This window comes from the organism of the source record quoted next, unplaced genomic scaffold (assembly GCF_019419815.1).
Source record: "Pyrus x bretschneideri cultivar Hongxiangsu unplaced genomic scaffold, Pyrus_bretschneideri_v1 Contig71, whole genome shotgun sequence".
Taxonomy (NCBI): Eukaryota; Viridiplantae; Streptophyta; class Magnoliopsida; order Rosales; family Rosaceae; genus Pyrus; species Pyrus x bretschneideri.
In genome coordinates, this window is record NW_025999811.1 from 1,551,536 (window position 1) to 1,567,159 (window position 15,624).

At 37.0% G+C, this 15,624-nt stretch overlaps 2 protein-coding genes across 2 annotated transcripts; one reads left to right on the forward strand and one right to left on the reverse strand.

Annotated features, from left to right (window-relative positions):
• Positions 1–844: 844 nt before the first annotated feature.
• On the reverse strand, positions 845–6,917 carry LOC103967406 (T-complex protein 1 subunit theta-like). The gene is made up of 13 exons (XM_048574397.1): positions 6,636–6,917; positions 6,241–6,503; positions 6,009–6,155; positions 5,704–5,865; positions 4,530–4,607; positions 3,655–3,788; positions 3,404–3,476; positions 3,233–3,310; positions 3,003–3,125; positions 2,761–2,855; positions 1,961–2,170; positions 1,400–1,457; positions 845–1,165 (listed from the first exon to the last, which is right to left on the reverse strand). The coding sequence occupies exons 1-13, from the start codon at positions 6,769–6,771 to the stop codon at positions 1,097–1,099; spliced, it is 1,626 nt and encodes a 541-aa protein (XP_048430354.1). The 5' UTR covers positions 6,772–6,917; the 3' UTR covers positions 845–1,096.
• A 4,182-nt stretch (positions 6,918–11,099) lies between these two features.
• LOC103967411 (chaperone protein dnaJ C76, chloroplastic) lies at positions 11,100–14,915 on the forward strand. The gene is given in 8 exon segments (XM_009380667.3): positions 11,100–11,375; positions 11,377–11,484; positions 11,678–12,057; positions 12,569–12,650; positions 12,897–12,947; positions 13,339–13,377; positions 13,706–13,811; positions 14,559–14,915. Coding segments are annotated over 8 exon segments (1,110 nt in total). The 5' UTR covers positions 11,100–11,237; the 3' UTR covers positions 14,765–14,915.
• The last annotated feature ends 709 nt before the right edge of the window (positions 14,916–15,624 follow it).

Sequence of the window (15,624 nt, forward strand, 5' to 3'; positions counted from 1 at the left end):
GAAGGGTTAGAGCAAAAAAACTGTTTTTAGGTTAAAATCTAAATTTTATGTGCTAAAAATTTTAAGTTTTACGCTAAGGATTGGAGATGGTCTTAAAGATATAAAATGTAAAAAATTAACATCTTTCAGCTAAGATAATATTTTACTATTAAATAGCTTTCCGGCAAACAAGATACTAACACTGCCCATTTCAAGGCCTTTTACCTTTCTCATTTTAATGCTATTTGCATTAAAAAAAAAACAAAAAAAAAAAAAAAAAGGAAAAAAAAGAGCAGTTTTGCACCCTCTTTTGATGTAAAGTCACACTAAAAAAGGCCCAATAACTCTTTTAGATTCTCCCTTTAAAGTAGGAAACTTAGATGAACCGGATACACTCATAATGACACGTCAATCCAATAATATAATACAATTTGCTAATCTCACTTCATATGACTTTGGGTTCATAGATCAAAACACCACCGTACCAGCAGGGTGAGCAAAAAACTTGCTCAAGTAAATTTCGGATTAAGCTCAACTGCTCAAGCATAGGGGAGTGGGTGAATGGTAAATCTCGGGTTCTAATCCTCTTTTAACCAAGTTTTTCTTTTCGCCACCAAAACAGACGATATTGGGAAAGAGAGATTCAAACACTCGACCTCGGGTGTAGTTTTTGGCCGCGAAAACTTTCTCACAAGAATAATAAAAAGGACAATCGGAGAATCCGACACCAGAATTACAGCAACTTTGAGAAACAAAGAGGACCACATAAACATCTGAACACCTAAAGAGAAAATGGCAAGCAAATACAAAGACGAAAACAGCTCCGGGGAAGTATCATTGAACAAAAGCTGAAGGAAAGAACGAATTGAAGAAACATAATATGCAATCATTGAAGGAAAATTTATATAATTCCAATCCATTAGTGTCTAGCAAGGGCACATACGAAAACAAAAGCTTTCAACAAAACCTCAAGGACCAGCCAAGACCACAAAAACTCGAGGACCAGCTAGAACAAAAACCCGAGAAACCAAACACGCTTTTCAACTGTCCTCGTATCCTAAAATACAAGCGAGATGGTTAGTTGTGGCACAAAACAAGATCTGTGACGAAAAACAAGTTAATCCTCATCCATCCCTGCAGGCTGATCTCTCCTACTTGGGCCACCTGCTGGTTTTGCCATTATAATCTGCAACACGGTCAAGACATTGTCAAAAAAAAAATCAGCTGCCGTTTTTTTTTTTATCTTACTACAATTTATTTATATTTATTAAGGTAATCATACTGAGCGAAATATTTGAAAGCAGCCGTCAATTTATATGCAATAGTTGTGATAAGGTGGGCATCCTTGTGAAAAGATATATTGGTAACGATGCACTTAGTGAGCAAAAAAAGCATTGACCAATAGTTACTAAAAACTTACTTGATCTACCCTTAGGACGGTGCAGGCAGCATCCGCAGCATACTTGAGAGCAAAGAACCTGTAACAAACATTGCAAGAAAGGTCAGGCCAAAAAGGAAAGAAAAAAATCCCAGGACGAAATATGGACACCTAATATCACATATAAAGAAAAATAACATTGGCAAGAGTTTACCGAAAAATCTAGTGGTTCAATAAATAATTTTGATTTCAATGAATCAAATAAAAGATCTACAATTACAAAAATTCCTTTGTGTATGAATTGGAGAGATGAACCATGCTTGGCTTATATGTAAGGAGCAATTGGCCAACAAATGAATCTAACAAATGAACAACTACAGACGCAGAAGGAACTCATTGGCTATTCAATTTCAAAACCACCAAAATGGGCATGGAAATTCAAAGTGTCCTCTACAAACAAATTATAGACCCAAAATTTAATGCACAAAACTTAAATCTTCATGAACAATATCACATCAAGCATCACGGGTTTAAGTTGTAACAATACACAATGAAATCGGTTCACAAAAAAACTTGACTTGAAAGATGACAAAGAAAGCTTACTTAGTTATGTGGAGGTCCCAAACATTAATAGTCGACACATCTTTGCAACGGCCTTCCTCTAAGTCAATGCCCACTTTCGTATTTCCTGATGCATGTTCAGCATAGAGAGAAGATATGATCTCCATTGCATTCTTTCCAGCATTCTCAGCCAGAGTTTTAGGCACCATCTCAAAACTTTCGGCAAATTTTGCTATAGCATACTGATCCAATCTGCAAAACCAGTGTTTCTTTAGTGTGTTACTTAATTCTATCATGCCCAGATTCTATTTTATGCTGTCAGGGACAACGTTACAAGCAAATTACAAATCCAATATTGCAGATCAACCTAAAAAATCTAAACGAATCATATCAAAATTCATGATTTCTAAACCATACCATTTTTGGACCAGAACACCCATGACATATCTGTTCTTTTTCTTTTGTTTTGCTTTTGCTGCTAGTCATATTTCCTTTACATGTTAATTTGGTTGGATCATTTAAAACTGCAACTGGTGTTCCTATCTAGTTAGGTTGTAATACCCCTGACGCTTCATTAAGGTATCACTGAAGTTCTACAATGTTTATTCCGATACCACTGAATACATCTTATGTACTTAGAATGTACCTCATGACACAATTTCAACAGAATATCTTATATGGTATGACTTTCCTTCTAAACAGAATCTTAATAGCTAATTCCATCTCATTTGAGGATTAAATCATTACTTATTGTTGGTTATTTTTGTCTGACTAGCAGAAATCTCCATGTGTATTATGTAATTCAGTTGAACTAAAATAATTCAAAAACAGAGACAATTTACCCCGTTTCTTTAAAAGAGAATTCCTTCACTCTTCTAGCTAACTCAATTTCAGTAGCAGCAGCTCCAGGAACAATGCGGCTATCCTTGCACATAGCCTGACAATGAAATGCATTAGGAAAGCAAGAAATTACTTTCAATGGTTTGGACAAGAGTTCCAGAGAACAATATGCCTCCAGTGATTGCAGAGGTAAAACAAGCCAGCCAAACAACACAGAAAACTCTTAATGCTCCACATTAATTACCTTGTATGTGTTCACTCCATCATCAACTGCCCTTTCAAGGTCATCTAATATACTATCAGTACTTGCCCGTAGAACCACAGTAGCTACTGAGTTCCCACCTTCTTCATTCTTCACAACAGTGACCTACATAAAAGATCGTTAGATGTATCAGGAAGATGAAAAGGAAAATAGCCTAGAACAAGATAATTTCGATACAGTACTAGGTCTGAGGAAACATCTTTTCAGCATACCCTAACACCGGCAATTTCCTCAACCGCGACAGAGTCAGCATATCCCAGATCATCTGGGTTAGGTTGGCTAAGCTTCAACTGTTGCAAAAATACAAGGTGTATTTTTGTAAGATTCTCATAATTAAGAAACATTCAATAAGGTTCTCACAAATCAGATTCTTGTGAGATTACCATGGCAACAGCACCAGTTGTACGGCAAAATCGTCTCAATTCAAATTTTGAATTGATTTTCAGCACCATGAGCCTGGAATCAAGAAATAACAAGTTAAAACAGAAAAAGAGCTCAAAGATCTCTTAAGAGATTTGAATACCTTATGATGGGTATTGAAGGGTTTATCTGATTCTAAGGTCACTAGTGTCAGTTTATGCTACAACGGTTGGAAAGGATAAAAAAAAAAAATTGACAAGATGTTGATACTTACTTGTACCGCTCACAGAAATGTAGTGCCATCTCTCCAACTGCTGCTCCACTCACAATTACCTTGGCACCTGAATCCGCAACTGCTTTAATGAGCTCCTCAATTTTAGCTTCTTCAGTTTTTGCATAATTTTCAAGCTACACAATGACCAAGAAAATCATAGTTAATGAGATATCAACCACCTTAAACCTAACTTTCAAACAATGGATGATAAAAGGCACACAACTTTAAAATACCAACTACAGAAACAGACATCAGATATATTGTTAATACCCAGGAGAAAATAGATCAAAACATTTTAAGATAAGAAATACCAAAAAACAATTAGCTGCAATAAACTGACACCAGCTCAAGTACTATGGACCTAAAGGCAAGCATATTAAAACACCAAGAGGTCCAATACATTCTGTTAAGATGTACAAAGGAATAGAAACTATATTTTGTGAAACTTTTCCAAAATGAAAGTAAAACAGACTTAGATATAGTAGTAAAGTGAAATCGCAGAAACTGGTAAAACACATTAGAAGAAATCATCACTTCTTCATGTACAGCCCTCTAACCAAAAGACAAACTAGGGGAGATTAAAAAGAAATAACAATGACCACTTCAAGAAGAGTACAGAGTGTTCCAATCATGTACAAGTACAATAAAAATAAATTAAACCTTATAAACCATATGCATATGAAGAAGAACTTAACTAGTTGCACATATAAACTAAGTCTTCAAGAAACTGCCACCAAATATGACCTTTACGGGATCAATTGCACATATAAACTAAGTTTTTTGGTTGCAACATAAAAAGAAAATTCGAACTTTTGCTACATAGAATTACAAACAATCTCCCATTCCTCCAGAACAACAAACACACACAAACATACCTGGTCAGCAGTATGAATTAGAACAGTTCCTTTGGTCTCAGTTGCAGAGGTATCAACTCCACCCGCAAACACAGCAACCTGAAAAGGTTTAACAGAATATACAAGCTCAGAAACTTGAACCTTTCAAGCATATATTTAGACCGCGTAAAGGTAAAGGGTTTTTATAATAAGAGATAGCGATCACAATATGGAGAACAGGCATGATCAAGCTTAAAGTATTATAAACTAAAATAGAAGAAGATTCAAAAGTTAAACGGCACCAAAGCACGATAAAGTTAATAATATTATTCAAATCGCACACTGTTAGCAGATATACTTGAAGATAGAAAATTAAATTCCAAATAGTCAACAATGTGGTGCATTTTCTGAACTTCAATATATGAAGAAGAACATGTTATAACAAGAAGGCTGCTGCAAATCTTGAGCATAGCATATTATTGAATGCAATATGCCAAAAATTAGTGTTATCAAGGTAATAACATGAAATCAGAAGCCATAATCACCACAATTAATAAAATAAAAAGAACACCATTTTCTCTGGTTCCCAACAAACCAGGCCAACATTTTTCCTGACTCCAAAAGTTTGAAGTATGAAAAATAGGGAAGAAGGCAGTGTGTAAGTTCACACCAGACCAACACCTACTTATTCTAACTGGTATTTGCGTTGAATCATCAATTTTACATCATAATCACTCAACAAACCTACAATTTCCATAGATTTTTCAAAAGTATCTTCAACCATACTGACTATCACAAGCAAACAGCAATTCCATTAGGCAACCTGACTTTGGCCAACATAAACTACCTTCAAGGACATTTATGGTAACAAAAAGGTATGAAAATCATGCTCATTTTCTTATATCATTGAGTTTCTTCTTCCCTATACCCAATATTTCATGCTGAAAGTTTCAATGATGTTTTGTCCATCATTTACAAGTCGTTCCAAATTTGATATGAGATCCTCAGTATAGTGTCCTCACAATACCAGTAATTTGTGCCTTTATATCAAAATCCAGAGTTAACAGATAGTGAAAACTCCCAAAATGGTGCTAAAAAGACGAGTAAATCTGACAAAGTTTTTAATAGACCAAGAGAAATGAAACTCATCATATAAGGGTATATCATGTCTATCTTATGGAAAAGTTCAAAAGCAGATGTGTAAAAGATTGCTAACCTTGGCCTTCTCCATTCGCTTTATACTCCCCACAGCATCAGTTTTCAACACCATACCTCGAACTACTGTACAATTATGCAAACCCCCTCCCGCAATCTTTGCAACACGTACATTATCCACATTGAAGTTTACTGGGTTCTTGGGGCATACTTGTATACATGCCTATATCGTACAATAAAAATGTTTACCATTAGAACTTGCTAACAAACAGTGACACGCTATACTTCTTTCCTTGGCTTCAAAATAGCTGAGTAGCTGACGTAGAAATTAACCGATAATACAAAGGGGAAACAAGTAATAATTACATCGGCAACAAGTGAGGACAAGATATCTTCTTGGCCGAATTGCTTGCTGGCAACAGCAGCTCTCATTCTAGAAACCACTTGTTCTTTGTTGCGCACATCCATAATCTCGGAACCTTCCTCAACCAGTTCATCTAAGACTTCAAGCGTCTGAAATATTCAAAAAAAATCGAACAAAACTCAGAACATTAGAATTCTAATAACAGATAAAAAGCAGAAAGGGGGATTGGAAAACCTTTTTTATGGCTTTGTTGTATCCACTAATGATCTCACTCGGGTGCAGACCCATCCTGATAAGCTCCTCTGCGTTTTGAAGGAGCTCCCCAGCAAAAGAAATGGTGAGATTAGCACCGTCGCCAATTTCTTCCTGCTGAGCCCTGCCTGCCAAAACCAAAATCTTGGCAGCAGGATGCTGAACCTCCAGTTCATTGACAATGGTGGCGGCATCATTTGTCACAAACAGCTTGTCCAAGTGATTGATTACCATCTTATTCATACCTGATTAGTGAAAAAGTAGACAAATAATTCAAAAATTAAAATTAAAAAGTATGCTTGCAAGTATCGGATCCACTAAAGAGATCCACCAAAAGGAACTGTGATTTGTAGTCAGTAGAGTAAGAAAAGTGATACCATTGGGACCGAGAGAAGTTCTGGTGATGGTGGAGAGTTGCTTGCAGGCATCGATGTTCTTCACCACCGCCTCGTCCAAACCGGAGAGGTGCTTGTGGCCCTCCTTCAGCATCGATTGTATTCCGTAGGGCTGCATTTTGAACTCTTTTCTTCTTCTTCTTCTTCTACTACTCTTTCTTTCTCACAGATTCTGCAAAACCCTAACCCTAGAAATAGCTGCCTTACAAAACCCTACTCCCTGCAACTGAAGACGTTTTCTTTGAACTCAGACTGCGAGGAGCTCTTTTTTTCCTAGTACGAAATCTGCATCCTCCAACTAATCCAATGGATTGATCGGTTGCCAGGTCATTTGAAACAACTCTTGTTAATTGGAGAAATAATCCCTCATGGTGAATCGGTGATAGGGTATTCATAAGATAACCCTCACGGTAAAAAATTAAAATTAAATAGACTCTTATGATAAAGTCTGTTAGGATTTACGTTCAAAATTGAAAGTTTCGTCACCAAGTCAACTTTTGGATAGCCTGCATGTGGAGACTTTTAATGAAGAGTTAACGAAACTTTCAATTTTGGACTTGAATCTAACAAACTTTATCACAAAGATTTAATTCCTAAATGTTTTTACCACGCGGCTCTATTTTGAATACTCTATCACCACAAGATCAAAATTTCTTACATGAAGAAATATCGTCACAGGTTCGTTGACTGTAAGCTGCACGCTTGTCGAATCCCTCGTCGAGATGCAACTCTAAATGTTGTTAGGGTGGGGTGTGGTGGTGTACCTGCAAAAAAAGTACTTCGACACTTACATCAGTCAGAGTGAATTGGTATTATCTAGTCAATGGTTTCAGATTGAGTACCTTGTTCTCTATCTCAACTCCCTTTTTATAGAGCTATGATGCTTGAGGAGCAAGTATCACTCCCTCGATTCTCATTCATTCTCCAAAAATGGAGGTAGTTGCTCACCTCCTTCTACCCCTCTTATGGGCTTTGCATTCACGAATTTGACCCAAATTTTCCATGTTCTGCATCTTATACATATACGAAGGACAACTAATATATCACACATGAGGGTTGAGGGCACATTCCTTGTTGGTGTCACATCTCGGCCCGGGCTCAACTCCACCATAGCACAATATTGTCTACTTTGGGTCCCAACCACGCCCTCACGGTCTTGTTTCTGGGAACTCACACGAGAACTTCCCAGTGGGTCACCCATCCTGGGATTGCTCTCACGTGAACTCGCTTAACTGCGAAGTTCCTATGGAACCCGAAGCCAGTGAGCTCCCAAAAGGCTTCATGCTAGGTAGAGATGGGAATATACATATAAGGCTTACAGGATCAACTCCCTTGGGCAATGTGGGATGTTACAATCCACCTTCCTTAGGGGCCCAATGTCCTCGTCGGCACACTTCCGGCCAGGGATTGGCTCTGATACCAAATTGTCATATCCTGGCCCGAGCCCCCACCACATCCCAGGCTCAACTCCACCGTAGCACAATATCGTCCGCTTTGGACCATGACCACACCCTCACGGTTTTGTTTATGAGAACTCACACAAGAACTTCCTAATAGGTCATCCATCCTGGGATTGCTCTCGCGTGAACTCGCTTAACTTCGGAGTTCCTAAGGAACCCGAAGCCAGTGAGCTCCCAAAATGCCTCATGCTAGGTATAGATGAGAATATACATATAAGTCTTACACGATCCACTCCCCTAGGCGATGTGGGATGTTATAGTTGGTGTTAAAGAACAATGTTTGAGTTAAAATTTCAACTTTGGAAAGACTCGATAGTATCTGGAACAAACAACTGTAAGACTTTTATTGGGTTTACATCTATTTAGGAGTCCTAATTGATTAAGAATATAAGATAGGAAGAAATTCTTGATTATCGCTATAATGATTGGTGGTGAAGTAAACCTATAATAATTGGGAATATCTTTCCTATTAGGTCATGGATTTTGGAGGTGCTAAAGATATGTATTAGGGATTTCTTTATGGGCAAGAAACCTAATATACTCACCTATAAGTATAAGGCTTAGGTCCTCACTCTTATATACAATATTCTAGCACAAAACCCTACCCCATATAAGAGTGCATAAGGCGTGTAGAGAGAGCGGAAGATCTTTGCTTGTTGCTATGTTCGTGGTTCATTCTTATGCTTGGATTCAATGACTTCTCAAGGTTAGTACTTTTAGTGTGCACATTATAGTTAACTTACAACAACGACAATATATGGATGTGAAATGGAAAGTTTATTTTTTGTTGTAGAACTTAAAATGCATTTTTGGACTAAGTAAATGATATTGGATGGCTAAAATCCTTATAGATCACAGCAAATAAATGAGTTTGAACTGGAATGTTGCGCTCTTTCCAATAGGGTATTATGAGCCTGAAACAAAGTTCGGGCGACAATTTCAAAATTTCCCAATGCGTCATTTTTCGAATTATGAGGTTAATTAGTTAAATGTTTAATTAGAAGATTAATTAAATTACTTTTAAACCCTTTAGATTATTTCAAAAAGTTGTATCTGTTTGAACTTGAATGAAACAATTACACCTGTTTTGAAAAGGCATTAGAATCCTATATATCTCAAACGGTAATTTGCATTTTGTTATGTCAATTTTGGAACCTTTATTCATATAAACTTTATGAGAGAGAAACATAAGGAAGTTCGCCAGAATCAAAGTTTCAGTGCTAAAACTTTCATAGATAGTTAAATCCTAGTGGAGTAGACGCTTGCAAAACTACAAGCGCTAAATAGAAGTGAAATTATGTTCAAAGACATTGAAAATCTACAGGCCTCTATCTGCAAAATTTGTAAGCTCATTACTTTGTTATAATTTTGCTTTTTTTGTAATTATATACATATCATATTTGGTTGTTAATATTATTGTGTTAGAATATATAAATTTCAATAAATTAGTCTTATTGATTGTTGTTCTGCCAACATTCTCTTAACATTTCACATGTAGTGTGAGACTGATGACTCTTTTGGGCAACTAATAGTACTCTTGGGCTCAAGGCAAAGATCTTGACAAATCTTCGTCCTTAGGCTTGTCTCATATCTCCATGTGTAACTCACGATAGGCCCTACATGTAAAAATCATATTTTATTTCCACGCCCAAATTTCATAGTTTTGGATCTGCTATCTCAATCATGATTTTTCTACCCCAAAAGAAAAGGTCCTTCATTTTAGGGCGGTTGTCGATGATGAGGTATTCGAACCCTAACAGCGTGGCTCGTACCCATGTACTCTAATCTTTTGAGTTACAAGCTCCACCTTGTCTCAATTGGATATATTTATGGGAGTACCCTAATAGGACCCTTATTCTTATCTGCCAATTTATTTTATTCTAGAAACAGACCGCCCATTAATGTGGGTTTTCAGTTTCCAGGGCAGGATCTTGGGTTTTATATTGGAATCTCAACTTTCTTTATGGTAGCAAGTAGTCCCATGTGTAAAGCCCTACGGCCACACATGCTCCATATACCCGAGTTGTATTGTTCACGTGTTAAGCTTGAAAATGTGTCACACGTGTAGAGGCGTGTTGAAAATGAATCCTACATCTATATGCTTATAAGTAGCTAGGCTACTCCTCATATGATTTTATGGTGGAACATTAACTTCTTCATAATATAGCTCAAATAGAAAGCCGTAAAACAAGTAGTTGGCAAAACAAAATTGATATTGACACAGTTTGCAGAATTAAAAGCCTTTGCAAAATTCGTTTTTGTTCTTCAAAGTGAAACATATTGTGGTTGTTTTGGTTGCATCACAATGAAATAATGCTTGAGTCGTTGCATCAAGTACTAACCAAATTGAGCAAGGACTATCACTTCGCAATATTGTACCACACATAATGGAGCCGTAAATAGTTGAGTGAAACAACGTAACTAATTCGGAGGATTTATTTTCTCTCCTTCTGTGAGAGTTCTTTCCCTCCTTTTGGTGAGGGTTTCGATTGTCTCTTCTCAATTTCTCTAGTGGCACCGGCTCTAGCGCCGATTGGGGTCTATTGCTATGTTCTCAACGGTGATGATGTTTCAGTTGGCTGCTTTGGATTTCTGTTGGTGGAGAAGATTTTAGTGGAAGCTTCTCGCCTGTTGTGTGTTTTTTTTGGCTTCACTGTTGTTGGGTCCTCTTTCTGTTTTTCTGTTGATTTAGACCATTTTTTAATTGTGTATAAGTGTAAGTTGACCTTTGATTTGCTTGTAAATTTAGGCTTGCTGTTTGATAAAAGTTTTCCCTCGACCCAAAAAAAAAAAAAAAAAACACAAAGTAACCGGTTCGATGAAGAGTTGCAGCAGCAATTATTCACGAGGTGACACGTTTTCCCTGTATGCTTGCCGTACTTCGCCACTTCCATGATGGAACCACCTCGAGTCCGTCCACATTCTCAGGAAAACGTTTGGCTCTGAAACTGCCATCTCAGCATGCCTCCCTTCCACGCCAAAAATTCTTCCACCTCAGAAATTTTCAAATATTCCAAATTTATCTCCCAAAAATTAAAATATCCAACTTTTTTACTTCCTCTGTTTCATACTATTCAATTTAGCCCAAAGCAATAAGCTGGAGTTGCAATTTGCATGCTCGTCAATGGCTCAATTACTGACCCCCTCCCCTGTTTTCACTGAATCTCTCAAGTTCCAAAACCCATTACCGAATGGGTGCTCTAGAAGCCCATGGCGCATGTTAGCCAAGCCCGGCAGTAGCCTGACTTTGACGGAATGGTCATGGCGGTGGCCGGAGGAGTCGTAGAGGCTTTAGCAGGCTCAGAGTGGCAACCGACGACTCACCTTCAACGAACGCCGTCGCTGATGACTACTATTCCGTCTTGGGATTGGTATGCTTAATAATGTTGTACCCCTTTTATTAAATTCCATCTGGGTTGTTTAAATTTGCAAAAAATTTATGCTTTTGCGCAAATTAATTAGTTTAATTTTTGTGGGAATATCCAAAAGTTCATATTTTTATGAATTTTGAGGAGTTGGGTTTTGCGTGAAATGCTTAGATTTTGTATGTTATGTTAATAACAGCTTCCAGATGCAACGCCAGCACAAATAAAAAAGGCGTATTACAATTGTATGAAAGCTTGCCATCCGGACTTGAGTGGTGATAATCCAGACACCAACAATTTCTGCATGTTCATCAATGAGGTCTATGAGGTGCTCAGTGACCCCGTGCAACGCATGGTTTACGACGAAATTCACGGCTATGCTTTGACAGCAATCAATCCTTTCCTGAACGAGTCTGCACCAAAGGATCATACATTTGTTGATGAGTTTAGCTGCATAGGCTGCAAAAACTGTGCCAGTGTTGCCCCAGACGTCTTTGGAATCGAGGAAGACTTTGGAAGAGCCCGAGTATACAGTCAGTGCGGGAGCGTAGATTTAGTTCAACAGGCAATTGATAGTTGGTAGGTACTTTGACATCGGTTTTTCGAATATGATGAACATTTTGTGACAAACTGACTAGTCCTACTTCCATTTTTGTCAATTGTATTGTGTGTTTAACTTCATCACTGTGAATAGTTTCAAGCTTGAGAGGCACGCGTTCAACTAAGACAGATATTAGGAATCAGGCATCTTTGTATTTTCATGGTTTGCGTGTAATAGGTAGAAACGGGACACACTTCACTGAAGAGCGTTACTTTACATCAAATAAGAATTTGACTTCAGACTTGTTAGAAAAGTCTTCCTTAAAGCTCGTGCAAGTATTTCTGGTTTTTGACAAATAATCAAATCATTTTTCTACAAATTTCAAATCTTTCTGCAGCATCAAATAGTTTTCGTGCATGCTTGTACTGCTTTCACAAATTCGACATTTGAAATTTTCATGTCACTGGATAGTTGTCAATTGTACTATCAGATGCCTGGAAATTACTAGATGTCCTTGATTATTAGTTGACAAATTCTTCTTTGTTTCAGCCCTGTTGATTGCATCCATTGGACTTCTGCTGCGCAACTATCATTGCTCGAAGATGAAATGCGCAGAGTAGAAAGAGTAAACGTATGGAAAGCAATCATTATAATGTCAGAATTGTCCAAGTTTTATATTTATACTAATAATTATATGCACCTTCTTTATCACCATTTTGAAATCCTTTGATGCGAATAGTTTTCTTGGCTGCTTGATCGTACTAATCAATTCTGAGTCTTTCTAGTTATCTAAACTTTGACCAAAAGAGCTGCGTTTTATACTTTTTTCTTATTCGTTTATAACTTCAGTAGCTAAAAGTGTACTGTGGATGGTCAGGTTGCACTGATGCTCGCAGGTATGGGCTCATCAGTGGATGTTTTCAGAATGGTCTGTTACTTGTTCTTTGTATTATACATTGTCTTCTATATGATTTTTCACAACTTTCAGTTAATGACCTGAAGACATTTTCAAACTACTTGTTTCACTTATCTTTGCTTTTGTGCGTTGAACTACAATGTGTTGGCATATTATCTGAATTCTGCTATGTGTTGGCATATTATCTTAATTCTGCTAAAACGAAGTTGAACCAGGAAGTTTATTCCTCGTAGCTCTTGAAACACTTCAGATGTAATCAAGAAGCAAATCAAAAGAAGAATGTATAAATATTTGCTATATGTTCTTAAACTCATCTGCTTAGATTAATCTTTGGGATAAAATTATTTCTAGCTTATCTTCATTGTCGCCATAACTAGCTTAGCAATTTTTGTTAATGTGGCAGGCAAGTTCTCGGTGGCAAAAGAGGCAATCACAAGTCTTGGTAGGAACTCTCATTTTATTTTTTGTACCTTCAACTAATCTAATGTTTTGTGATTTCTTTTGCTATAAAGTATAATCGGTAATACTGGGTGTGTCGGTTGTATGAACTACCAAAGATGAATCCTTCAATATTCTGATCCAAAGAGTCGTCTTATGAAATTTCAGTTTCTTCTGATAAAGAAGAAAACAAAAAACCTTGAGTTGCCAATTTCTGTGCTGCTGTTCCCTCTTGGCAGAAAAAAATCTCGATCGCTGCTTACAAGTTTTTAAAGTACCAAGTGCATTTATAATTTTAGTTATGACATTTCACAAACCTGGGTTTATTGCAGGAACAAACTAAAATTAGGATGATGAAGAAGAAGAAGAAGGATTCAGATAAATCAGAATCATACTGGGACAACATTTGGGGTAACACCAAAAACTACCAAAATTCAGGTTAGTGCAAATCTGTAGAAAGAATGATATTGATAGCTAATGTTTGAATATCAATGTACAGAAGAAACATAATAGAAGTTACTCGAGGTGAGTACCATCCACCCTTTCTTCGTGTCTCACCGTTAGTATGTCCAATGAATTAAATGCAATATGTTTTAAAATTTAGTCTCTAAGAAGTTTTTACATTTTGATTTATATTCCTTCTCAAGGTCTAGTGCTGTCTCTTCTTTTCCGAGGTCCAATGAGTTAGAACCAACTTATTTGGATCGCCGACTGATAACAAAAGCATTACTTTCATTTGCTGCTGTGCTCATATATCTGCATAGCTACGCAGAATCTTGGTCCCTTGTTCAGATAGATGTTTTTTCAAATGGGCAATGTGTAAGACTCGGAAAGGCTTTCCACGTTTGTCATCCTTCTTCTTACCATTCCTACATGCTTTCTTCCAAAAGCAAAAGTTCTAATCTCCCATAGGTGCCAATTAGATTTGCATCTTCTGAATCTCATGCGCTAGTGGTTGTTGCTGAACCCTGCCTTCGTTCATATAGGCATTTCAGCATAAATTATTATCCTCCAAACTTCAATATCTCATCTAAATATTGATGTTACATGGTTGTAATGATTGAGGACACTCTATCGTTAAAGCTTCCATAAAAAATGTTTTCTACTCAAACATGTTTAATGCTTCATATGTTATAGACGAATCAAAGTCCGAAGTTAAATTTGAAATGTGTTTTCATTTTCCAGAGGAGGAAGTGAAAGATAGAGCAAATAGAGCAGCAGCAGCAGCTCGAAGATGGAGAGAGTACTCAAGGAGGGGTGCTGATAAGCCTCCCAGTTATAAACTTCCGGAGGCCATCAACAACGACGAAAGTGACCAGATTAATCTGTGGAGGACCGACACCATTGAAATTATATCATCAAATGTAAGTATTAGTAAATTTATAGCTTAAGCTGGTGTAAATTTGTAACCATGTAAAACTTGAAGATATCTGAAAATCTGCGTAATCAGTATAGCAGCTATCAGATTACCAGAAGATTGATCTGTAAGTTTAAAATTGAAAAACAAAAAGAGAAGGTATACATATAGAAGCATTCTGCATATACGCAAGGTTTTCATAGCATCGAAGCATCATGGTCGACGTTATTTCTTGTTTCTCCAAGACTCCATCGAGAATCCAAGCACGACATAGCATCATGGTTGACGTGTAGAGCCCCGTGGTCCGGGCATACTAAAAAATCTCTCCAGGAAATAGTAATCGCACGAATTATGATGTGGTATATGTTTTCTGAACTCGGCGAGTTCCAGGAGGGTTCGGTGACAAAACCGAGATGCAAGTTTAAAAGTTGTAGTAGTACAGGATACGACTAAAAACATTCATCAGTCTTCTTTTTATACAAGCAGCATTGGGTAAGGAGGAAATTGCATACAACAACTAAGGTAGGGCTGGTTTGGTATTGTTGTGCTTTGAAAAAAAAAACTGTTTCTGCTGTGCTGTGAGAATAAACAGCTATGAAATAAAGCAGCAGAGTGTTTGGTAAACTTTTTTGTAAAAGTGCTTTTGAAAAAAAAAAAAAAAAAAAAAAGCAATGTATAGTGTTTGATAAACTTTTATGTAAAACAGATGTGAAAAAAAGCTAGTTTTTCAAAGCTGAGTTTTGCAGCTGTGTTTTTGGCTTTTTTTCATCAAAAACTGTGAAAAAAAACTGAAGTTGAATGTTTACCAAAGATAAAAAAGCTCCCAGCTTGTTTTGATAGCCATTTTTTTCAGAATCATACCAAACTAGGGCTAATAGAGTCGATGTTCATGAT